Here is a 27,490-nt window from a genome sequence, read left to right as displayed (position 1 = left end):
TTTTAAAATATTAATGGTATGTCTAGCTCTGCAATATTTGGATTGTAGTATAGCAGTACATAATTTGAATTTTAACTAATACAAAACAGAAATTTTTCTTTCAAAAAAATACTATTTCCATTCAACAAAAAACTATATCTACTTCTCTATAACCTAACTAGTATGCCATGCTTGTGAGACAGAGGTCATTCTCCATCTCTCTAAACATTCTTTTACTAGATAAACTACAGGAGGAACAGATTTCTGCAGTTAGTGAATAAAGAACTTACATAATCAGTATTGTCAGCATAAGTGCTTCTAAATTCATCACAATTCTAGAAATCTCACCATTAACAAAAATAGTTCCTAAAGAGTATGTCATTTTTATGAGTTTAAATACCTGTTTTTTCCATTAAAGTGTATAAGATACCTTGCTTTTATGAGAGGATTACACAAATGTGGAGGGAAAAAAAAAAAAAAAACCCAGAAAAAACATACCTATCATTTCAAATTCCCTACAGAAAACCAAACCAAGCCAGGATGTAAACTGTGCACAAGAAGCAAAAACTGTTTATTCCAGTTAAAAAATTAGCTCCAGTCATTTAATTGCCTTCACTCATTTGCCCTTTTATTTTAAAAGATAAGTTTTAAATATACATAACCTCTACAGATGTCTAATATGGTACATGTCGATCGACTGTTTCGCTAATTTTGTTTTTAAAACTTTGTAAAAGCTCCTTCTAGCACTTATTATTATAACTTGGTATAACTTTGTGAAGGGAAATTTGGCAGTACCAACACATTTAAATGAGTATGCCCTGTGACCCAAAGATCCTACTTCTAACTATACTTCATTCCTAAGTGCTCAAGGGTAAAGACATTCTTCAAAATAATTCTTTTTCTTAGTTACTGCCTTACAAGAGAATTAAATCAATTTAATTTTATAAATACAGACTATGTAACACTATGCAGATTTTAAAAACACTGACGTAAAGCTGTACACTAACTTAGAAGCATGCTCATGATATACTGCTGAGTGAAAAATGCAACTCTCGGGGCAGTATGGACAGATGCAAATTACATGTGCATAGCGGCAGTCTAAAAGAACATGCAACACACACTGGTAGTAGCGAATACTCACACTACAAGTGAAGTATTTACTATCTGAAATTTTTTTCCTCCAATAGGCAATCAAAAAATATCTCCATGTTTCCTGGAGAGTCTGACTCATCTACAAATTGCATACCATTTAAATGTTAAAATGTATCATTTTAAAAAAATTTAAGTAGTTATTTTGGATATAATCATGTTTAACTTACTCAGTTGTCTCTTAGTATATCATTCCCCCAAAATTTAAACTCTTATAGCCAACTGGATGTTTTAACTGGGAAGACTGGAAGTCTTCCTATATTAGTTGGCCACAGCTATTTCAGCAAATGAGATGTTTTCTGGGTCAAAATAAAATTGACAATTTTTAGTAAATAATAGATTGAGGAAAAAGCTATTGTTATCAGGCATTATGCCAATTTAGAAATAGCCTATAATGTTACTTACTGGCTTTTAGAGATTCAAGAATAGTTTTTCTAAAGGATATAATAAGACTATAATTTAAATGTTATTTTTTAAAAACTGATATTATACTTTAGTCAGTGATAGTCTCTTAAACCAAGCTGAATTATTATTGAAACTATAGTCTCCAGCAAATCTAGAAAAATGGTAACAGGAATCACAGGCAATCAAATTTGCCACAGTAGTGGAGATTAGAAACTGCTAAATACACAGAACATCATAAATCATTATATTCCCTAGGCTAGAAGAAAAAACCTAGGCAGAACATTTATATTGCAACATAGGGGCATTCAGAGTATGAAACCAATATAAAAAGATGGAGGACAAATATAAGATATTTTAAATAAACCATAAAATTTTGATTATGTGTAGAATAAAAAATTTTTAAAAGTTGGGAATATGTGAGAAAGATTACTAATAAACCATAGTGTATTTCAGCTACTCTGACAATATAAAAAAAGTACCATCCCTGCCCCACTACTCCAGTCATCCTTTTATTTAACAGCAAATAGATCGGATTTTAAGAGTTTGCTTTCTTATTCCATTGTGGGATATTGCTAAAGTCCCAGTCTTAGAGATCTGTGTCCCAATCAATAAAATAAGCTGAATTTAAACATTCTTATTTAGAGGTTTATATCAGAATTAGTTGTGCAGCTCTTGTGCCCATATACCACATCCCTATGCTACACTCTGCTTTGATAACTTTGAAGTGTGGCTGTTCTCTACTGAGAATCACTGAAATAGATGATCTATGACGTAGAGAGGAAGGCTATTTCAAATACGTCTCTTTCTCTTAAGAGGAAAAGCATATTTTTGTTTGTTTATGTATGTGCGGGGAAGAGGAAAAAATGAGTATGCATCTGGAACAGGAAAGGGTTAACTGCATCTTTAAGAAAAAAAAAATTAAAATTTAGATAAAAGCAATTTATTCTCAAAAACACAAGAACAAAGTCTCCTTTTAGCTAAACACAGAGACATCGTATCACTTAATATTTATTAAGCACCTATTCAGTATAAAGACCTCAGAAACTTGTTTGATAAGTACCAAGACATTTCATTCATTCATTCAATAAATATTATGTATGCAGCCACCATATTACCACTAGGGATATAGTAATGAATGACACAGATAAAGCCTCTACCCACATTCATGGAGCTTAACAGCTAGACAACTATCAGCAATTGCTTAACAATGACCGATTGGAGAAGCACATGATATGTCCTTTGCTTACTATTACAGTGCCAAAACTCCCTGACAGATGAATGCACGGATGAACGGCTACACAGATGCAGCTACAGAGATGGATAAAGAAACAGAGATGGGTGGAAAGAAAGAAACTAGTTGAGGTAGACATATAAGTTAACAATATTTTATAAAAATTATTTCTTCCTTGAGAAGGGAAGTTCTTCCATCTGACCTTATGCAATCACATAGCAATTTTACAAGAAAAGGAATCTGGGTGTCGTGGACAAATTCCAGTAACAGTTGATATAAGTAGCATATATCTGTTTTAAAATCCACTGTAATATCAGGATTTTTCTTCTTTAAATATATCCAAGAACTAGCATGCTGCTAATGGCTGGTACCTTGATTGAAAGGTCTAAAAAGACTGAAAAATGTCCTAGAAAGACTTTAACTGAAAATTCTGAGATAAATTATTTAAGTGAGAATTTAACATAGATTATAGGTCATATTGACTGGGCAGGTTTCTTGAATGTCTAAATTACCAATTAAATCCAAATATACTCTCTGAGTATTCTCTCTCAATTATTAGGTACCTATATAATTAGAACCTTACATTGTGCTTTATGGCATTGTAAGAAAGACCTAGGGAAGAAAGTGGACAATGAAAACGTTAAACTCACCTCTTGGCCTGATTTTCCTGAATTCTCTGAATGTAAAGACTCAATTTCTCCTTCAATCATCGCAGCTTCTAGGCACTCATGCAGATCTTTGAACCCATTGACCTGAAGTGGGTACTGACCAAACATTTCAGTGTTTTCAAATTTTTTACCTATAAGAAGGGAGAAAATTCATAATCCTCAATATGGCCTTCTGGCTACTAAAATTAAGAGTACATAAGGATTCTCAGCTGAACCTGAAAATTGTAACACTGACTGATTTCATTCCTGAGAAGTGTTAGTGTAATTTTCCTGTTGGTTTATACACATGCGCAAATGTACATTTATACCCAGCCATAGATATTACACATCGACATATATTTAATTAAATGCACACATGTGTATGTATATTTTTTCTCACAAGAAGCATTTTCTAAGGGCAAGATACCATACTGAACACTGGGAATATATACAGCAGTGAACAAGAGAGATATGGTCCCTGAGCTGAGAAAATTCTCAGCCTCATTTGAAAAACATTATACCCATTAACTTCAAGTATATTTATAAACAAATAATTATTATTACAACTGTTATAAAAAGAAAGTTGTGATGAGACACAGTGCTGTGAGAGGTATAAAAATGGGAACTTAGTCTTGGGGGTGGTGGGGAGAGCAGGGAAGACTTTCATGGCAAAGGACATTTAAGCTCAGACTTGAATAATGAGTGGGAGTTAGCCATGCCAGAGTGCTGGGGGATTATAGCGTATTCTTGGCCATGGAACAGCATGATGAAGACTTTAAGGCAGTAAGGAAGTTGATATGTTTAGGAACTAACAGAAGATTAGTGTAGCTTGGGGAATCAAGGGAGAGATCACAATGAAAAGTCAGACAGGGAGTTAAAATACAAGGTCTTGTGCTCCTATTAAGAATTTTTTTTCCACACCACGTTCTGCATATAATGCAGTCACTGATATGGTTTGGCTGTGTCCCCACTCAAATCTCATCTTAAATTGTAGCTCCCATAATTCTCCTGTATTGTGGGAGGGATTCAGCAGGAGGTAACTGAATCATGGGGGCAGTTTCCCCCATACAGTTCTCGTGGTAGTGAATAAGCCTCATGAGATCTGATGGTTTTATAAGGGGTTTCCCCTTTGGCTTGGCTCTTGTTTTCTTCTCTTGTCTGCCACCAAGTGAGACATGCTCTTCACCTTCTGCCATGATTGTGAGGCCTCCCCAGCCATGTGAAACTGTGAGTCCATTAAACCTCTTTCTTTGGTAAATTGCCCAGTCTCAGGTATGTCTTTATCAGCAGCATGAAAACTGAAACACCTTTAAAGTCCCTGTGTGAACTAGGTGGTCATCTGTTAAAAGACTATTGCAGAATCCATCCAGAAATAAAGGTAGCATGGATTAAGATTGTTAAAAGAGATAATATATACATTTATACATATATACAAGGAGGAGCACCAACAGGACATGACTGAGGGGTTTGTAAGAAGGATAAGAGACAGATAAGAAGGAAAATATCAAGAATGACAGAATTCTGGCATGAACAACTAGATGATGATGATGATTACTATTTATTTTATTTTTTGAACAACTAGATGATGATGATGATGATGATGATTACTATTATTTATTTTATTTTTTGAGACAGAGCCTCGCTCTGTCACCCAGTCTGGAGCTCAGTGGTATGATCCCTGCTCACTGCAAACTCTGCCTCCGGAGTTCCAGCAATTCTCCTGCCTCAGCGTCTCTAGTAGCTGGGATTACAGGCGCCCACCACCACAGCCGACTAATTTTTGCATTTTCAGTAGAGACGGGTTTCACCATGTTGGCCAGGCTGGTCTCAAACTCCTGACCTCAAGTGATCCATCTGCTTCAGCCTCCCAAAGTGCTGGGATTACAGGCATGAACCATCATGCCTGGCAGATTATGGACTGAAAATTGCACCACTTAAGTAAGAACAGAGGATTTTTTTTTCTTTAGTTTTGAGGTAGCAGTGGAAATCACTGGTTCATTATGACCCACGAGATTTCAATTTGAGAAGAGAGTTGAATATGAGTCTATAACTAAGATTAATATTCTGGAATAAAGATAGAATTGCTGGCTTATTGACAGCAGGAAATTAAGGCAGTGAATGAGATGCCTAGGGGATGAGACAGGAAGAAAAAATGGGCCTAAACAAAGTCCTAAGGTTCTGCTACCTTTATATGCAAAAAGAGACTATAAATACAACTTTTCTTAGAAGTACCCACAGAGGCAGGAAATTGTATTTTTAGTAGAGACGGGGTTTCACCATGTTAGCCAGGATGGTCTCGATCTGCTGACCTCGTGATCAGCCCGCCTCGGCATCCCAAAGTGCTGAGATTACATGCGTGAGCCACCACGCCCAGCCGACAAATTAAGTATTTTAATAACAATCAATTTTAGGAATCAATATAATACAGGTAGAAATGCTCCTGCAGGGTATTATAAACAGTGCCTAGTCACGACCGGATCAGACATACTAGCTGTATGAGATACAGTGTTCTACTTCAAATCAAATCAGAATGATTAAGATGAATGACCCAACGTAAATGTACTCTGTAAAATATTCTACTTCTATATATAAACATATATATTAACTCATATATATGTGTATATATATAACAACTTATATATAAGCTGTTACCATTTGAAACAAACAGAAATGTATGAACACTTCACTAAGACTTTTTAAAGGGTCAACATCTGAGTTCGTATCTGCCTTTTTCTGAATCCCAAACCACCTATGTTCAAACAAAACTTCAGGGAATCCACTACTTAAGGTCGTGAAGAAAAAACATTTTTTCAAATTTTACACTTTAGCTGATCTGGAAACAGGTAACTTTCAAAAGTTGATGCATTGGGTGATTTGAGAAAAACAATTTTTCAAGTTTATGCTTTGGGACTAATATTATTACATGAAGTTACATTTAAAGAGAGTCTCCTGCCTTGTTAGGAAAACCAAACAGAAACTAGTTAGGCCACATTTTATGAAACAGGTATTTAGCTTAAATGGAGTAGTATCACTCTTAACTGATTTTTCAAAAGATAGAGTATAATTTTTTCCTGAAAATTAATATCTACATTTAAAATCACTCAAAAATTGAGAACTCTATACCACCCTGACTATGCTAAGTTGCTAAATTCAGCTTTCAACGTGAAAAAGAAAGTGAGCATCATAGCAAGCCCAGTATTTAACTCCAATATTATCCTCAAAGGATCTCCCAACTGTCCCATTAATCCCTGATTCCGACGTAACAGTATCACAGAAGCCCTCTCACTGGAAAAAACATGAGGATAAAATAAAGTATCAATTAGTATGTGATAATGCACTTTACACATTCCTTTTCATTCATTCAATTCTGTGCCATATGCGAATAACAGTAGCAATCCAACAAAAATTACTAGACAGAATATATCAAAGTCCACTAAAATAATAGTAACTATCGAGACAAATGAACGAATGAATAATAATCTCTTCACTTGTAATAAAAAGTAAATGTGTAACTATACCTTCAAGTACTCCCACAGCTAGGAATCTTCCATAGAACAACTCTACCATGGGGTTCTTTGGCTTCTCTTCATCCCTAAAGAGTGTTAAAAAATATAAATGTAATTACAATTTTTGGACCTATAGAGAAAATATTAAAAGAACCATAGCATATGACAAGACAAAAACACGTCTGTGGCTATCATGCACTTGCATTGAGCTCTGTTATTTACAGCGTCACCTTGCGCAAGGTACTTAAATTTATTCTCCCGTTTCTTCACCTGTCAACTGAGGATAATGATGATAGTTGCACTCATAGGATTCTCATAAGAGTTAAAATGAGCACTACATGTATGAACTTGGAAGAGAAATTGACACGGTCTGTGCACAAAGTGTCTGCTCTTTCTATCATCATTATACATTTCAATCTCTTACTCTGTGTAGTGCATGTTAATTTGGACATGGGAAGGAAGAAAAGCCACTTTTAATCAGAATAGATTTCTACAACATTTTGCTAAGTTATTTCCTGTATTTACATGGAAGAGTCCAAATAACCCAGAAACAACAACCTCACCAGGGAGGGAACAAGGTACCAGTTTTTGACCCAGAGTAGCTAAAGAGCTACTCCATCCTTTCGTGAAGTCTCACACTGCTGGTAGAATTAGTCGTTTACATAGTTTCCAAGTCATTTAATATAAAAATTCATTTTTTTCTTTTCTGTTTGAAGTAAACAAATTGATAATTTTAAACTGTCTTTTTATGGTTTGTGTAACCTAAAAAGACAAAGTTCATCTTGGCCTTACCATATAGAAATGCATTGTATCTACAGTTGTATACAGATTTTTCTGTATTAATTTGTGTTTATATTAATTGATTTGTTAAGTATTGTTTAAAAAGGGAGGGGATACCATCTCTCTTGATAAATAGGTCATCATTTAATCCTTAGAATAATGTTGATAAGTACTTCTCTTAATTCTTACAAGAACCCCAGTAGGTAGTGTAGTAGTCTTTAGTGCTACTGAAAAAAAATTCTGGCCATTCACGTTCAGGTGCATGGTAAGATACACTGTCCTACTCACTTCTTAAAACTGTGAATAAAATGCACATAACCCTTTAACTGCACAGTTCGGTAGTGTTAAGCAGATTCACACTGTTGTGCAACCAATCTCAGAATTCTTTTCCTCTTGCAAAGCTGAAACTCTATATGCATTAAACAACTCCCCATTTCCCCCTCCCCCCAGCCTCTGGCAACCACCATTCTACTTTCTGTTGCTACGTGTTTGATAACTCTCGATACCTCACATAAGTGATTTATAGTATTTGTCCTTTTGTGACTGGCTTACTTCACTGGGCATAGTATCTTCAAGGGGTCATGTTACAGCATGTGTCAGAACTTCTGTGCTTTTCAGGATGAACAATATTCCACTGTACATATATATAGAACATTTTGTTTATCCATTCACCTATCAATGGACATTTGGTATACTTCCACCTTTTGGCTATTGTGAATAATGTTGCTATGAACACAGGTGTACAAATATCTCTTTGAAACCCTGCTTTCAATTCTTTTGGATAGACACCAAGAAGTAGAATTGCTGGAACATATGGTGATTATATTTTTAATCTTTTAAGAAACCCCCATACTGTTTTCCACAGTGGCTGTACCATTTTATATCCTCATCAATACAGCACAAGGGTTTCAATTTCTCCACATCCTTGCCAACCCTTGTTATGTTCTTGGGGTAGTGGGGGTTGGGGGGTTGTTTTTTTCATAGCCACCATCCTCATTAGTGTGAGAAATTCCTACTCATTTTGAAGTTAGGCCACATAGCTCTGTCCAACAAAATGTGAGCAGAAGTGATATGTGTCACTTCTGGGCAGAAACTTGGAGACACAGTATAATTTTCACTGCCAGCAAGATCCCAGACACCTAGGTGACCTTGGGGCCCTGAGTGAACAGATGAACAGAGCCACTTGTTCACATGCACTGCTACTTCATATCCCTGTCTTCATGCTTCTACATAAAAGGATTTTGTCACAATTCACATTCCTGACATCTTTCTCCACCGCAAATTCATTCCTCCTCATGAAAAGTGATTACTGAATCTAAGAAAAGGAACTGGGCATGTAAGACTAGCTCTTTCAGGGACCACTTTTTAGATTTTTTTGGTTAGATCATTATTTGTGCCTGCAAATTCCAAACAGCTTGTCAATAATACAGAAAATATTGGGATTCCCATAAGTCTGTCTTGATTTCTTATTTCTCCATTGACATTAAATACATGCTATCTAATGAATTCCTAAAACCCCACTGCTAAACTTCATGGTAACTTACGTCTCCTCTTCAGCTTTCATTTGGAAGGCATCTTCTAACCAATCTAATAATTTGTGTGTAAACTCACTCACATCTTGCTGTGAAAAGAAAAAAGCCTGTTGATATTTGAGCCTACTAAAAAAAAATACTAGATGTTATAACATCAAACCTAGAGCCAGTTACTGAAATATATAATCACTAACTTCTTGCAAAGATAACAAGTGAAATGTTTCACACAAAATGCAAGAAACTTTTATCATTTAACCAGGATATATTTGAAAAACCAAGCATTATACTGATATTCAATGATTGGGTTCACTCTAAAATACACACACACACACACACACACACACACACACACACACACAAACACACACACCAAAAACCAAACTTACAAATGAGATTTTTTAAAACTAATCATTACTCACCACCTGCAGAGCTCTGTAATGAATCTTTATAAAATGAAGAAATCATCTTACCAAACCGTTCTTTATTTTATAAAGAATTATTACTGGCTTCTCTCTTACAAGGAAGACTAGTCTCTTTCCACAATTCATTTTCTTAATTCAACTTACACACACAACTTTTCAAGCCATATCTACCTTTACTATCATTCAGAACCAGCTCATTTATCACCTTTCACCATTCCTTTGATCTCTACTCTTCCAACATAGAAAAACAGGAATAGGTTGTAGCAGTTGTGTTATCAACTACCAGAATTCTTTCAATAACGTGAGTTAGAACACAGAATATAATAAATAGAACACAAGGGAAAAAGCAATAAATCAACTCTACTAAGGCTGCTTAAAGACAGATGAATCAGTAGTAAGCAATTTGCCCTTATCAAAATAGCCCCAAATATAAAACAAACTTACTATCATACATTTTTTCAGCCAGAAGTTTCTTAAAGAGCATGTAGGCCAACTTATTAACCTTAAAAAAATGTTGAAACTAAAGTCTGGAAAGCTTAAGTAAATTGCTCCAAAGTTGCAGAGTTAAACAGGACTAAACGCAACACAAAAATCTAGCTGTAAACATTCATAATACCTACGGTGGGTTGAATAGTAGCCCGCAAAGATGTATGTCCACCTAGACCCTCAAAAGGTGACACTATTTGGAATAACGATCTTCGTCAATATAATTAAGGTAAGGATCTTGAGATGAGATCAGCCTGGATTAGGGCTGGGGCTAAATCCAGCGGTGAGTGTTCTTATAAGAAACAGAAGAAAACCAGAAGACAGACAGACACATGAGGGAAAGCCATATGAAGAGGGAGACAGGGATTGGAGCTATGCTGCCTCAAGCCAAGGAACACCAACAGCCACCAGAATACAGTGGAAGCAAAAGGGAGACAGGGATTGGAGCTATGCTGCCTCAAGCCAAGGAACACCAACAGCCACCAGAATACGGTGGAAGCAAAGAAGGATTCTCCCCTAGAGCCACTGGAGGAAGTGGGGCCCTGCCAACACCTTTATTCTAGACCTCTGCCCTCTAGAACTGGTGGAGAATAATCTTTTGTTTTTAACCACTCCGTCCGTTGCAATTTGTTACGACTATCCTCAGGAACTACTGTAACATCTTAAAACAACTTTTCATACTTTTGTATAACTTTAATTCACTTAAAGGTTATATCTAACAAAAAATAAGAAGGTTTCCTAGCTATCACAATATTTTTCAGAAGTTAATCCCTATCTTCCTTAGAAATCAATCTAAAATTGATAATTATAAAATAAAAATTCTACCTGCATCCATCAAGAGAAAAAAAAATAATGAAGTCTTCACTGATTTTTAGTTTTAAGCTGAAACAATTAAAGGTATGATTAAAACTGACAGTATCAATTCGGGCCAGGTGTGGTGGTTCACGTCTATAATCCTACCACTTTGGGAGGCCAAAGAGGGAGGACAGCTTGAGCCCAGGAGTTCAAGACCAGGCCTGACAACATAGGGAGATCCTGTCTCTATAAAAATAAAATACAATTATTTGCCAGGCGCGGTGGCATGTGCCTGTGGTCTCAGCTACTTAGGAGACTGAGGCATGGGGAAGGCTTGAGCCCAGGAGGCTGATGCTGCAGTGAACCATTTGTCATACCACTTTATGACACTGTAAGCCATTTGTCATACCACTGTATAGCACTGTATGACACTGTATACCAGCCTGGGTGACAAAACAAAACCATGTCTCCAAAAACACAAAAATGGAAAAGAAAAAGAAAAAACTAACAGTATCACATATCAAAGCGTATCCCAAAAGACTCTTGTGCACTTCAAGAGATGATATATTTGAAATATTTAGGAAGAAGATACAATGAAAATATAAATTCACTTTTAAAAAAATCATGATGCTTACATTTACAGATTCACTAAATTACTAGCGTAGCCTTCAAATTCAAGTGTTTAGGGAACAGAAGAGAATCAAACTTATCAACCTTAATTGATATACATCCACCTTAAAAGTCCTCTAAAGAAAAAGAATCACTGATTTCAAAAGTTAGTCTACAGTGCTAGTCTGAAGCAAAAGCATTTATATTGTGGCCTTAACAGCCATTTGTATCCATTTCAACTGTAACTGAAAAGCCCACCTATGTACATATATGGCTCCAAATGAAGTCTATGCTGCCTCATCTTTAAAAGTGAAAAGATACCCCAAAATCAGCATGAATCTCTAGGAAAGAAAGAAGAAAGAAAGAAAGAGACAGAGAGAGAAAAAGAAAGAGAGTAAGAGAGACAGAAGGAAGGAAAGAAGGGAAGGAAGGAAGGAAGGAAGGAAGGAAGGAAGGAAGGAAGGAAGGAAGGAAGGAAGGAAGGAAGGAAGGGAGGGAGGGAGGGAGGGAGGGAGGGAGGGACAGACAAGGAAAAAGCCATCCAGAAAGAAAGGTAAGTCAGAGAACAGAAGTAATTTTTTAAAAAATTTAATTGTATATTCAGAGTCACTGGAAAAGATAGTATGCATGCTAAAAAAGAAAAAAAAAAAAGTAAAACGCATTTAGAACCAGAAGGAATGCCAAATGCCCTAAAATGGTGGTTTGGGATCAACTGTAAAATTATTTTTCTTTCTTTTGATTTGTGTTAGTGTTATCATGACAGAGCAAGTAAGAAACAAAGCTGAGTCGATACTAAGCCTAAAAGGCACAGGAGCATTGTTAGAATGTTTTAAAAAATGAAACAACATATAAAAGAAACTCTGAGTGAGTGCCCTTTTTGTTCATTCACATTTGCCATAAAAGGTAAATTTAAAACAGAAAGAAAAAGCACAAGGAAAATGGTGACAGAGTCTCCGACCCTCCTCTTCCAAACGCCCTCTCCATACATCCAAAAAACAGAGACACATCCAAGTATGTATTTGAAAAACAATACTGAAAGCTTAGTGGCTTTTTGAAGCTTCTGCCATTACATGCTTGCTGCCATCTTTTTGAACACTTACTATTATTTGCCACTGTATTTGTTCCTCTGTTTTCCTTCTTTAATTTCTCTGATTTTTCCAATTATATGTGAAAATACTGGCTTGTTTATAGATATTTTGTAAGAAAATTACCAATATGCTTTTAAGGTAATGGATAAAAATCTACAATACACTATATAAACAATAAAAGACAAAAGCAACAATAACAAAGATAATGTATTTCAAAAACCATTTCTGGGTAATTACAGAAAAGTACTCCCTGCCAGCAAACACAGGAATATCAAAAGCATGTGTACTATAATGATCCTCTGTTATCACACATTTGTGAAGATGTTTAATTATGTATTTGTAAATAATCTTAATTTTATCCATCGTTCTCATTTCAATCATAATATAAATTAAAACTTTATTTTAACACCTTCAAGATCACTTTTCTTTAAAAGTAAGTCTCCCAAATGTTTTAAATGGTTATTTTTAATAAAGCAGTATCACGTATCTTAAAAAGTCTCATATTCTTGGGAAAGCTGCTTAATATTATTCGGATTAAATAAAATACAAATGGTTAATAAACAAGTAAGTGCAACAAAACTACCTGCTGTGAGTCATTTGATTTGAAAGCATCCTTAAGAATTTCAACTGCTCTTGATGGATCAACATACTTCCTTTTGGTACCAACAAGAAGTGCAAATAGATACCTCAGCTCACGCATAAAAGGCAAATTCCGATGTTCCTATTGAAGGAAAAAAAAACCTTAATTGAAGATTAAGAAAATTTTTACTAGTAAATAGATATTCATTTTAACAGTAACCAAAAATTAAACTAGCCAATATAGATTTGGGATGAATTAGCACTCTTTCATAATTGAAGAAAGTAGAGTGTTGGTGCCATCTAAGAGACTCAAAGAAGTCCAGCACAAAAAAGGCAGAAGACCTAGGATAGGCTCACAATTTCAGATGAATGCCACATATTCACAGCAAATCATGTCATTACTCAGCCCAGAATATCTTCCTCATTCAAGACTGCTTATTATAATACTTCCCATTCAGCAAGGCCCAGCTGCTGCTGCTGAGAGTAATAATAACAGGCAACGTCCAATGAGTGCTCACTGCATGCCAGGCACTGTTCTAAGTGCTTTATCTCAATAAACCCATTTAAGCAAAAATCTCTACTCCTCCATGAAGTCTTTCCAGACTCCTCCAAGTCAACGATACCTTCAAATTCCACATCTACTGAAATGAATGCCTTTCACTGAGCAATGAACCACTGACTGTCACTGTGGTGTGACAATCTTAATTATCAGACTAATATTAGAACCTCATCCAATTGTTAACATTAGAAATTTAATAATTATTCATTTATTTAATAAAAAGTACTTATAAATTACTTTATACTCATTTATTTTATATCTATTTTAAGTTATCCAACATTATATTTAATATAATTCAATCACAATACTTAAATTTAATTATATTAATTTAATAATTAGACCAGATCCTAATAGAAGACTAATATATCACCCTCCTAATAGTCCTTTGAAATCTTACTTTTGTTTCTCAATAAGACTATAAGATTCTCAAAGACAAGAATTTCTCTTCCACAAGTTTTTACTACACAAAGCAAGCATTCAATTCTTAATGGTTCATTAAAGCAAAATCTCCAGAAAAAATTAAAACAACTCACATTACCAATCACTAACAATTTAATTTAAAACAAGAAGGAAACTTTAAAAAATAACGTAATTCACAAAACTTAGTGAAATGTTTCATGGCAACAAACCAGGCAAGCCATTCTTATAATATTTAGTTCTTGTAATAACAATTCTAATGGATAAAATTTAGATATTAAATATGAAAATTTTCTTCCAAATTTATTTGGCATTCTTAACACTGTAAAATTCTAGGGGTCTGGGATGGGGGTGTATCTTTACATAGTTGCTGCCCAGAATAATATAATCGACATAGAAAGAACTGCTTCTAGAATATATTCTAAAAAAGAGTCCTAAGAAATAGGTAAGAGGGAATAAAACTGGTTCCAAATATACCCTACAGAAATAGGTTTTAAAAGTATAAAAACTATGAGCTTTAATCCATAAAGTTACTTCCATGAGTACCCTTAATTTCCTGAGATCAGTTTCTTTATCACTGCACCTAAGTCAATGCAGTTTTTTGAGACATTCCCAGTAACAAAGTTGGAAGTAATAATTTTTTGGAAATTAGGGGAATTCTGCTGAGAAGCATATTTGAAAACTAAATTGCTTCCTAGTTTCTACAAGATTTTACCATAAATGAGATTTTAGCTTTGGTCAAATCATTTTTCTTCATCTACAGAGATGATAATATGGTTTTTCTTCTTTAGTCTGTTGAGATGGTGAATTACAGTGATTTATTTTTGAAGGCTAAACCAATTTTGTATTCCTGGGTAAGCCCCACTTCTCTATGAGGTATTATTCTTTATATACAATTGCAGGATTTAATTTCTCAAAAATGTGCTACAATTCTTTGCTTCCAAATTCATGAGAAATAATGGTGTGTGTTTTTCTTTTCTTGAAATGTATTTTCCTACTCTTAATTTCAGGGTAATGCTTAGCTCACAAAACAAGTTGGGAAGTTTTACTTCTTAAGTATCTGTACAAATGTATAGGGAATTGTTATCATTTGTTCTTTAAATGCTTAATATAATTTACAAGTAAAACGTTCAGCTGTTGAATTTTTTGGTGGATGGGTTCCAGTTCCTTTAATATAATGTAGGGCTACCACAGGTTATCTATTTCTTCATCAGTGAGCTTTGATAGCTTGTGACTTTCAAGTCACTTGTCTGTTGTTTACAATATTCCACTATTCTCCTTTTACTGTCTATAGAATATGTAGTGACGTTTCCCTTTTTCACGCCTTATATTTGTAACCGATGTCTTCCCTCTACTTTCTTGCTTAGTTTACCTAGAAGTTCATCAATTGCACCAATCTTCTCAAGAAGCAGCTTTTGGTTCCATAACTTTCTGTATTGTTTTTCTGATATTTGGTTCATGGATTTCTGCTATTATCTTTATTATTTCCTTACTTCTGCTTTGAGATTAATGGGCCCTTTATTCTCTAATGTCTTGATATGCAAGCTGCTATCATTAATTGAAAACCATTCTTCTTTTCTAATAAGATGTCTGGTAAGATGTCTCTTGTTGCAGGAAGTCAGGGACCCCAAACGAAGGGACCAGCTGAAGCCGCGGCAGAAGAACACAAATTGTGAAGATTTCATGGACATTAGTTCCCCAAATTAATACTTTTATAATTTCTTACGCCTGTCTTTACTGCAGTCTCTGAACATAAACTGTGAAGATTTCATGGACACTTATCACTTCCCCAATCAATGCCCTTGTGATTTCCTATGCTGTCTTTACTTTAACCTCTTAATCCCGTCATCTGCGTAAGCTGACGATGATGTATGCCTCAGGACCCTGTGATGATTGTGTTAACTGCACAAATCGTTTGTAGAGCATGTGTGCTCGAACAATATGAAACCTGGGCACCTTGAAAAAAGAACAGGGTAACAGCAATCTTCAGGGAACAAGGGAGATAAGACTTTGGAGTCTGACTGCCGGTGAGCCAGACAGAACAGAGCCATATTTCTCTTCTGTCAAAGGCAAATAGGAGAAATATCGCTGAATTCTTTTTCTCAGCAAGGAACATCCCTGAGAAAGAGAATGCGCCCCATGAGGGTAGGCCTATGAATGGCCCCCATCAGGGCGGCGTCTTTTACAGTCGAAGCTGAAGGGATGAAATAAGCCCCGGCCTCCTATAATGCTCCTAGCCTTATTAGGACAAGGAAATTCCTGCCTAATAAATTTTGGACAGACAGGTTGTCTGTTCTCAAACCCCGTCTCCTGATAAGATGTTATCAATGACAATGTGTGCCCGAAACTTCATTAGCAATTTTAATTTCGCCCCATCCTGTGGTCCTATGATCTTGCCCTGCTTCCACTTGCTTTGTGATATTCTATTACCCTGTGAAGAATGTGATCTCTGTGACCCACACCCTATTCATGCACTCCCTCCCCTTCTGAAAATCGCTAATAAAAACTTGCTGGTTTTACGGCTTGAGGAGCATCACGGAACTTGCCAACATGTGATGTCTCCCCCAGACACCCAGTTTTAAAACTTTTCTCTTTTGTACTCTTTCCCTTTATTTCTCAGGCCAGTTAAGACGCTTAGGGAAATGGAAAAGAACCCACGTTAAATATCGGGGGTAGGGTTTCCCCCGATAGTCTCTAATAAGATATCTTCAACTAATCACTGTTTTAGCTTCATCCCTCAAATTTTGATATGTCATGTTTTAATTTTCATTCAGCTCAGAATATTCTGAAATTACTCATTTGATTTGTTCTTTGTCCCTTGGGATATTCAGAGGTGAACTACTTCATTTCCAACTATCTGGGAATTTTCTGTATATCCTTCTGTTGTTGATTTCTACCTTGATTTCTACCATTTTCGTCAGAAAAGGTATTCTGTATGATCTGAATTCTTTAAAATGTACTGAGACTTATAAATCCAGTTCCTGTCACTTCTTCATGACTAATGGCAGAAATCTCAGTATGCCTTTTTTATTTGTAAAATTCAAAATTCCTTCAAGTATTTGGTCCAGGAATACAGTATGGTACTCAACTAAACCCATTTCCTTCTGATGACATTCGCTTTAAGTAGTGGAAAGTGAGAAATTTATTTATTTTGAAATATTTGTCCTAAATCAAGGCTTTAAATAATATAACCTTCCAATTAATAAGGCTTTAGCTATTTATATGATGATTTCCACTAAATACTATACATGTGCATCTTTGTTTTCTCAACATTTAATATGTTTTGCCATCAGTTTGAAACATTTTAAGCCAAATGTATATCTGTGTGAGGGGAGGCGGGGTGATTACATCAAGGATCTATTATTGTATTTCCAGAGACCTCACAATTCTCCTAGACACTGAAATTACAAACAGTTCAAATAAATATGAGTGTCTAAAATTAGTTTCAATTTCTACAAGCAATTGCCAAGTCTACTTAAAATACAAACTAATTTCAAATACTGTATTTCTTTCAAATCTCACCCAATATGTATGTAATATTTGTGGCAAATTCTGCCAGTAAAAAATATCCTGTTTAAAAGTGTATACAAATGGCATTTCTGTGATGTGATCAAAGTAATCCCAAATGTATTCTGCAATTTAACACAAAGTGTTCAAATTGAATGTAGCTGTAGACACGTCACCAGTTGGAGGTAAATTCATTATTAAATAAGTGACAAGTTACACTGATACCTTTTTAAAAAACTGCTGTCACCATCTCAAATGAATATAGGACCATTCAGTGGCTGATAACTACCTATAAATCCCACATTTGCTTCAAAGATGTCAAGGTATAGTGTGAACTGCTGTCACTCTACTAAATTAAAGGAGAGTCACTTTTGTGGAATAATCTTATACAAAATTGCATATTCTACGTAATTGTCTCAGAATGGAAGTGAGAAATTATTTTATTTCCTTAAGCTAAAGGGACACCTGGAGAGGCTAACCCATTGCAAGAAACAAACTTGTCTAGAAAGGTGCTGAAGATTGGAATTACACATTTCTCTAGTATTCACAACTCCTTCTGATATATAAGCATAAATATAACAACTGTTTTTAAAATCAGAATACAAACTAACATGGCCTTATTCAACTCTGTGAAGAAAAAAGAAAATAAAGCTCTGTAAAACATTAAAATCCAGGACCATAAATGGTCAAGACACATATACATACATAAATACGTAACTAGAAATGATAATTCTAAACAGTTTCACACAAATTATACATAGACTTTGAGATATGAGAAGAGAGAAGAACTGTGATGTTAACAAATTGCAATAATAGAGGCAATAGTTCAAAAAGTTCCATGTAAAAACCATAACGATTGAAAGGGTTTTCCTTAATTTTTCTGGAGACACACAAGTTTGTCGAGTGATCCTGACTCCCTTTTGAAAATGGGTTGTTTATCAGCCTGACACTCTACAGCACAGAGATTATAACCTGAAAAGCTGGTTATAAATCAAGTTCTCATCCCACTAGCATGCATTATAAATGTTTTACGTGTTTACAGAAAAAGTGGTTTTAAAAATTAAACACTAAAAGAAAACATAATTTAATAATTCATCACTCCTACTAACAATAGGTCACAAAAAGTTCAGCAGTACACTGAAACCTAAAACTAACTCCCCTGTCTTGGCAACAAGTCCACTTTAGGACTACAGATTGTTTGTGACAAGATCAACCACTAAAGTCCTACACACAACTATATCATCTCCGTAAGCAATTTTTTCCATTAGGTATAAATTCTGTGTGCAAACTGGTTCTTTTTAAAATAAGTCTTATTTTATTTATTTTTTTTTTTGAGACGGAGTCTCACTTTGTCGCCCAGGCTGGAGTGCAGTGGCGTGATCTCAGCTCACTGCAAGCTCCGTCTCCCGGGCTCACGCCATTCTCCTGCCTCAGCCTCCCAAGTAGCTGGGACTACAGGCGCCCGTCACCAGGCCTGGCTAATTTTTTGTACTTTTAGTAGAGATGGGGTTTCACCGTGTTAGCCAGGATGATCTCGATCTCCTGACCTCGTGATCCGCTCGCCTCGGCCTCCCAAACTGCTGGGATTACAGGCGTGAGCCACCGCGCCTGGCCCTAAATAAGTCTTATTTTTAAAAAACTTTATTTTATTGTTTAACTGACAATAGCTGACACCTAGTTCTTACTATGTACCAAGCACTTTTAAGCCCCTTACATGTTTTACCTCATTTAATGCTCACAGCAACTCTATGAAATAATTACTATTATTATTTATGCTTTACAGATAGGAAATGGAACAGAGAGAAATCAAGTAACTAGCTCTAGGTCCATAGCTAGAACCCAGGCAATCTGGCCCTGGTGTGTGTGCTCTTTGTTCACTTTATACTACCTATCTACGATAGTCACTTCCAAAATGAAAGATACACATTTGTACTGCAAAGACATGAATGCAAAACTCATTTTTTAAAGGGCTCCACAAGACAATCAACTGAAAAGAAATTTCTATTTCCACAAAATTTTTCAGGAGACAATTGAGGAAAGACCTTAAATTGTAAACTATAGCCTATAAAGTTTACTGAAACGTGACAGTCCCCTCAAAAAAATTACTAAAGTGACACCAAAAATTGGCATATTACTGTGACAGGTAAAGAAAAAAAGTCATATTTATAATATATTAACAAAGGATAAGAAGTTGCTGTGGTAACTGAGATTAATGAATTGATACTCAAATTGACAGTTTCCGATTTGATGAGCCAAGTAAATGCCCAAATATCAATCACATATAAGAGAACATATAGACTATATATACTGTTAAAAAAAAATCTTTTACATTTTACCTTTTGGTTTCGGGGTAAATCTTGAGCATTTGATGGAGGCTTGTAATTCAGAACTAATCTTCTAAATTCCAAAAGATTAAATAATGACTGAAAAAGAATAACAATTGAAGATAACCTGAGAGAAAATTCCATTAGCAGAATGTAAAAATAACTAGTTTAGAGATTTATTTTTGACAACTGTGTACTACTTATACTCAGAATCATTGCAACTGGCACGAGGAGGCCACATTTCTGAGAACAAGTCAAATTTCTTATATTTGACATACTATTCTTGATACTTGATGGTGCACAAGATTATATTTGGACAACTTTTTGAAAATACTACTCGTTATTAATAGCTCTCTTTATACGCACTTAAGCAGTCCTCAAAAGAAAGAGTATGCAAATGTCAAGTCCAAAATTTTTTAGATGTGCTATGTTTACCATGAATTATCTAGATGTATTATTAATTCTAGAAAAATGTAGTACAAATAAATTTATTCACCAGATCCTAGGTGATAGAGACACAAAGAAATTACATATTATCTCAATGCTCAAGGAAATACACAATTTAGAAAGGAGACAGATGTATAATAGAAATGTCGTGACTTCAAGATGCAGTGATAATAATTACACAAGAATATAATGGATGCTCATAGAAAGGCTTCCTGGAGTATCTTTTTTAAACTGTAGTTTGCAACCATTTACTGTCATCATGCTGAACATTTGTTTAAAATGTGATAAAATACAATGGAAAAAATCACAATGTATCATACTCAGTAAATTCATCAGAGTATTTTCTTACAAAACTTTCATTGTAGATATTTTACAAATTTGTGTATGTGTAAAATGTTTTATAATATACAGTATATTCTTTTCTTGGGTCACAGTTTATAAAGTTTGAAAATTACTATACAGGAAGTGATAATGTATTAAATCTTAGAAAACGTGAGTCAGTCAACTCGACAGAAGATAAAGGTGGCACCACAAATCAATGAGAAAATAAGCTTTTGATCAACAGTTGGGTACTGAGAAAACTACATATAAAGAAATAGAGCCAGATTACATAGATCAATTAACAGCCTAAATATGAAAGGTAAAACCATAAAGCTGGTAACAGAAATTGTAAAAAAATATTTTATCTTGTGATCTAGAAAGATAAAACAATATAAGCACATAAAATAAATCATTTATTCATTCATTTAACAAATATTTATGGAACACCTACTATATGACAGACACTAAGAAGGTATTCTCTGCCATTGTAGGGATTACAGTCTTGTGACTGCTGATTAAAACAATAACAGTAGAAGTAACAAACCAGAAGGGATATGAATACATTAACAGTTGGCCAAGATCAGAACCTTGGGGAGAAAGCATCATTTAAAAGTCACAAGCAAAAAAAAAAAATGTTGAGAAAGAGAAAGGTATACTAAGGGAAATCACAGAAGAAAAAGGAGTGGAGAAAACAAAGGCTTTCAAACATACTTGTGGATCTGAATAAATTGTGGAGCTTTAAAAAATAACAATGTCAGGGGACTCTCAATAAAGATACAAAGTTCCACAAAAGATTCTGCTGTACATCAAAAAATAGCTGGCACATTTCAAGGAGGACAAGATTAGCAATATCATGAAAAGTTGCCACATTCTTCCAATAAATTAAGGACAGGGAAATAACCTTTGGATTTGGCAACTGGAAAGTCATGTTTTCAGTTGAGTGGTAGAGGAAGAACAGAGGCATTAAATAATTGGAAAACGGGGTATAGAGTAGCACCCTCTTATCCAAAAGGGATACATTCCAAAACTTCCTCTGAATACCTGAAACCGTAGATATTACTGAACCCCATATATACTATGATTTTTTTCCTTGCATACCTATGATAGTTTAATTTATAAATTGGGCACAGTATGAGATTAACAACAACAATAATAAAATAGATCAACTGTAAAAAACATACTGCAACAACAGTTATATGAATGTGGTCTCCCTCCCTCCTCTCTCTCAGTACTGTAATATTTTCAGCCACAATTAACAGCAGGTAACTGAAACAGCAGAAAGTGAAACCAAAGATAAGGGGAGTACTTTAAGTAGGGGAGACAAACCACAGACTATTCTTTTGAGGAATTTAAAGAGGAAAGAGAATGCTGGCAGGTTAGAAGAATCTCAATCCCACTTCTATTCTCTGAGCTCCCACTGTAGATAGAGTATTTTCCTTGTTCCTGGACACTTACAACTTCCTTTGGTGTGGGTGGTGAAGAATTATTTCAGCTTCTGTTGACTGAAATGTTTTTCTTCATTTTAAAAGACTTCTGCTAGGTATAAAATTCAAGATGGCCAGTTATTTATTTCCAGCACTTTAAAGACATTATTTCTGCTGATGTGTGACTTGATGTTTAAAGGTATCCAAGTCAACTATTAGTCTTGTTTTTGCTCCTTTATATGTGCATCTTTCTCCTCCTTGCAACTTTTAGAATTTCTGTCTATAGTTATTTTTTTGTTTTATGATGATGTACTCTGGTGCAGTATTCTTTATGTTTATACTATTTCATTCATATTGCTTCCTGAATCTATGACTTGATCTCTCTCAAGTTTGGAATATTGTGAATCATCTCTTCAAATATGCTTTTGCCCTATTTCCTTTTACTCTCCTTCTGGAACTACAGATACACTGTTAGTACTACTCACCATATCCAAAGTAACTCTTTGATGCTCCCATCTTTATGTCATAGCTTTAGTCTGAAAAATACTCTCCAGATTAATTTACCAGTTGGCTAATTATCCCTTCAGTTGTGTCTAGTAACGCTGCTAAATTTATTCACTCACTTCTTAGTTTCATTTATATTTTTCCATTCTGAAATTTCCATTTTGTTCTTTATAGTTTTTAGTTTTCTTCAGACTCTCAACCTTGCTTTTAATTCCTTGAACATATCAATTATTATTATGGCAGACACATATTCCGATTTTCCTGTGCTGTTTTCTATTGTCCATTTTTTTTGTATTAGTTTTCACACACATCTTATTTTCTGGTATGACTGACCTGAGTACTAGACATTGTGTATGAAAAATGAAGGAAAGGTTCCCAGATAATATTATCTTCTAAGAGAGAATTTACGTTTGCTCTGGCAGGCAGGTAGACTAGAGTCACTTCCAGTCTCAGGTCGCCTTAATCCAATACATTCTGAGATAATTCAGAAACTAGGAAGCCTGTCTTAACTTTCAGTTATCAGTTAATGCCACATTCTAACCATTTAGAAATTCAACTCAAAGTCTAAGATGTTTTACTAGGGCTCAAACTTTGTGCAAAAATTTTCTTAGTTCGTCAGCCACTCAGCAGTCAGTTCTGGAGACGCCTAAAAGACAAAATCCATCAAAAATAACAAGCTCATTCTCTGACTATCTTTCTTTACTCAAAATTCCTCACTGCTTTAGGACCCCAGGATGCCCTCAACAAGTTGGTTTTATTTCTGTTTTTGAATCCAGCAAAACATCACGAGGCAGATGGTCTAAAACAACTTCATCTGCCATTACCCAGTGAAACTCATCACCATCGATCATCACAACAAATCATAAAAATTAAGTTTTTCAAGTCCCAAATACCCTATATCCTTCACCAAAGTCATATGAGTACTGTCCAATGTATTCCTTCAAAAGAGGTAGGAAAGGGTAACTTTTACTGCCTAAAGAGTGTTTTTGATTAATGCACCTGAAAATCAGCATCCTTTCATTCAGTCCAAAGCTAGTATGTGAATTTTGAAAACCACTTTCGAAAATGAAGTTTGGTTAGCTTCCTGCTAATAACAAAGACCAAATGGAGGATAAGAGTCGAAATACTTTGTGAAAAAGAAAAACAGTGATGACAAGAGTGCAGAGGAAACGAAACACAAACTGCCTACAATGGAGAGTACTGAGAAGGATGATAAATTCTCCTTGGAGGATTAAAAAAAAATTAGAAAGGTATCACGTAAGTTTCATGGTGAGGCAGGGACTGAAAAATAGATGGCATTGTTGAAACTAAAAGTCTATGTACAGAACAATTAAATCCCCATGTCCTTTCCAGACCCAGCACATTCAGACAATTGCCTCCTCTCTGTGGGGGTACAGGAAATTTAGTCTATTGAGATCTTCAATGACTCAGGTTCAGAAAAAACTGTATGTCGCGGTAGAAAGGAGAGATAAGATTCAGAGCTATGAATAGCAAGATTAAGTAAAAAACATGTAAACTGATACCCACATCAACCAATCCCATTTCTCTAGACTTACTTTTAAAAAGCGAGTCATCATGCTTAAACCAAAAACAATCAGAATCCACTCCAAATCTGAAATAGAGAAATGTTCTGTGGGACAGAACTCCAAAAACAAACAAAAAAAAATGAAGCTAACATGTGTGGTCATACAGAATATATTATTAAGACCATAACAAAGATGTTGAAGCATTTAGAAAATATTAAAGTATATAGAAAATAGGGGGAAAAAGGTAGCAATTGACAACACCAGGATAACAAAGTACTATAGACAGGAGGGCCTAGTGAATCACTGTAATATTTATAAAGTTATAAAAAATGTAAATACTGACTACCTACTATTTTTAATTTGTATTATAACTATGTTGAGAGATGAAAGAAAGGGCAATTCTAGGCAGGTGAACCGAAAGAACGAACCCCTATCTCAGTGGGAAGGCATGCCATTTAGAAAAATGAAGATCGAGAAGAAATGGACTAGATACAGGTGTCTTTCATGGGGCAGGACTAGGAAGCAGACAGGTTTAAGCATTTTAGTGCCATATGATTTTTTCTTTGATGAAAATTAAAGAGATAAAAGCAAGGAGTATGAATAAGCATTTTAAATTATATCCTGTTTTGACAATATGCATCATTTTTAAAAATATCCTCACTTAATATTTTAGATGCTCCATACATGCTCCCTTTTGGTTTATTCATCCATTCATGTAATAATTACTAGATGGACTATTCCAATGTGCCAGACACTGTATTATATACACTAATATAGAGTAACCTAAATGTGCTCTCTGCCCACAGGGTGGACGTATTTTAGTAAAATTTATAAAACACAGGGTACCTGTATTTTAGTCAGCCTGCAGTTACATGGTTTATGAGCAAGGTAACCACATACTTTACCATCATACACAGCAGAGCTTTAGGACTAAGTGACAGGTGCCAACAGATCTACAAGAAGAGTAAAATAGACTACGACAAGCAAACTGAGAAGTATAAGCACCTTACTTCTCGGCATCACAGAAGCATCCACATGGAAAGGTGCTAAGGGGCTAAGGGTCATCATGAGCACCCACAGCACTTCAACAAGATGTCCCGGAGCTACAGAGGAGAACGTACACCTCCAAATAGCTAACTCATTCACCGACACCCTAGTGGGGAAAGCTGCAATCCGTACTTTCTACATAAAAGTACCAAGTGAACAGAACAAAAATAATCCTGACTAGCTGAGGGGTTGATGTCCAACCTAAAGACAGGCTAATGTTGCCAGCAACCAAAAGATTATTTAAGCCATTACCTGTATAATCTTCTCTTTGTTTATATTCCCTTTCTTACATTCTGTTCCCCCTTTCTACCAAAATATTGGTCTCAATATCTAAAATAATAAGTATGCAAAGCTATCTATATCTGTTGTAGCCTACCCCAGCTATATGCTTTGAAGTTAAAGGGTGATATTACTAGTAAACTTCCATAACTGGTCAATATATTTACAAGAAAAAGAATTAGGATTCCCAGTTGTTTCATATTAGTCCGACCAACTAAGTAAATTCCATCCCTGAGAAAATTCTGTAATCAAAACTTTACAGTACATTTACATCACAATTTGAATAACTTCCAACTCACTCACTCTGGAAAACAACAAAACCTCCAACACTAAGGTAGATTTTTGGCCCAATTTTTCATTCATAAGTAAAAAGTCCATTTATGATGATCAAGTATTATATCTCAGTTTATATTTTAGAGTTAAGCAATAATGGTAGAAAATTTTTAAGAAGACTCTACTAAAGATAAAAATTAAAAGCTACTTAAAATAGTTTAATAGACTTTAAAATTATCACAAAAAGTAAAACTTCAGGTCATCTGTAGCTAAATTTTTCTGCCCCACCCCCCCTAACATTTTCTACAGTTCGATGCTTAATGTTTTCTACTCCCTGAAAAGTCATTATCTTATTAGGCCATTATAACCTGAATTTTTAAGCTTATAGGTTACTTCTCCTAGATGTTTAGATTTCACCCAAAGAAAAATAAATAAATCAAGCCCTCTTATACTTGCCTATGTTAGGGATTAAGCAGCCACTAAACTTAGATAAAATTTTAAAACTAGTATAATTACTAGTTTTTAAATAAGCTAGGCATTTTTTTAAAAGATAATTTTTTGCTAGCCCATTCCCTCCTTCTCAAAAAAAAAAAAAAAAAAAAAAAAACTAAGCTAAAAAGAAAAGCTAAGATTAGCAAACTTAGGGTAGAAATAGATTGTGACTGTATCAAGATTAAACTGAGCTGCTGAAAGAAGTTTATTCTACTAAAACAAAAGGTCATTATCCCTATATCAGCATTTATCATTTCAAACAGAACTTCCGTACAAATACAGGATGGAGAAATAAAAAGCAACTATTCTAACAATATTATTTACAAATACTTTATTCTTCTTACACTTTTCTAAGAAAAGCTTCTCATCAATGACCCTCATGTATCTGTCACAATCGTGCTGAGACAGCATCTACCTGACCAAATACAGGCAGCAAAACATGTTCATGAACACCCAGTTCACAGCCTTACAACTATACTTAATATTTTAAAACTATGTCTGAATTATAACATGTACAAACCTTCTTAATAAATAGTGCAAGTAAAGTGAGATGGCCTATTACGATGATCTAAGAAACTCTAAGGTATCAACATTTTAGATACTATTTTTGGCATGTAAGTAAACAAATAATGTATAATCAAGGCTAGAAGCAAAGATACTACTATAGATTTATGTTAACCCAGGTATTCCTTAGCATCTTAATGTCCTGGAAAAACCAACAGCATAGCATATTACTTATTAGGATGCACCACAGCATATTAAAAAGTGAGGTAAATCCAGAAAAACAAAGGAAATCAAATTATGCGGTATTACTCACCAGAAGCAAAAAGGGAGAAAAATGTGAAAACTATAGCACTGAAGTATATTAAAAAAGTTAAAATTACAGGTTAGCAAAAACAGTTAACTTGTAGAAAATGAAAATAACCTGTTAGTTGCCTTAATACCATATGAAAGTTTAAGCTGTCATACACACAGGTTTGGAAAGTTACAAAATGAAGACATATTTTGAACTTAAAAAATAGCATACATGTACAGTGACGTAAAAAGCATTCATCAGGAACATGAAATAATAAGCTATAATTCAACTGCCTTACCAAAAAAACACAAAATATTAGTTAACTTTCCTAAGGAGTAATAAAAATTAAGGACATATTATTCATAA

At 34.8% G+C, this 27,490-nt stretch overlaps 1 protein-coding gene across 6 annotated transcripts in view; it reads right to left on the bottom strand.

Annotated features, from left to right (window-relative positions):
* USP25 (ubiquitin specific peptidase 25) overlaps positions 1–27,490 on the bottom strand; it is a 143,921-nt gene that overhangs the window by 55,016 nt on the left and 61,415 nt on the right. For 5 of the 6 annotated variants that reach the window (XM_003895613.4, XM_017956514.3, XM_003895612.4 and 2 more), the window contains 5 exons: positions 20,028–20,114; positions 13,213–13,350; positions 9,242–9,318; positions 6,930–7,003; positions 3,415–3,563 (listed from right to left, as the gene is read on the bottom strand). In XM_003895613.4, coding sequence (XP_003895662.1) covers positions 3,415–3,563; positions 6,930–7,003; positions 9,242–9,318; positions 13,213–13,350; positions 20,028–20,114 — 525 coding nt within the window. Of the gene's footprint in view, positions 1–3,414; positions 3,564–6,929; positions 7,004–9,241; positions 9,319–13,212; positions 13,351–20,027; positions 20,115–24,267; positions 24,288–27,490 lie in introns of those variants that run through there. The other variant, XM_031665673.1, reaches the window with a different exon arrangement.

The sequence above is a fragment of the Papio anubis genome, chromosome 4 (assembly GCF_008728515.1).
Source record: "Papio anubis isolate 15944 chromosome 4, Panubis1.0, whole genome shotgun sequence".
In the NCBI taxonomy this organism is placed as follows: domain Eukaryota; kingdom Metazoa; phylum Chordata; class Mammalia; order Primates; family Cercopithecidae; genus Papio; species Papio anubis.
The sequence above is the reverse complement of the archived record's forward strand: the minus strand, read 5'-3'. Positions and strand labels throughout refer to the sequence as shown.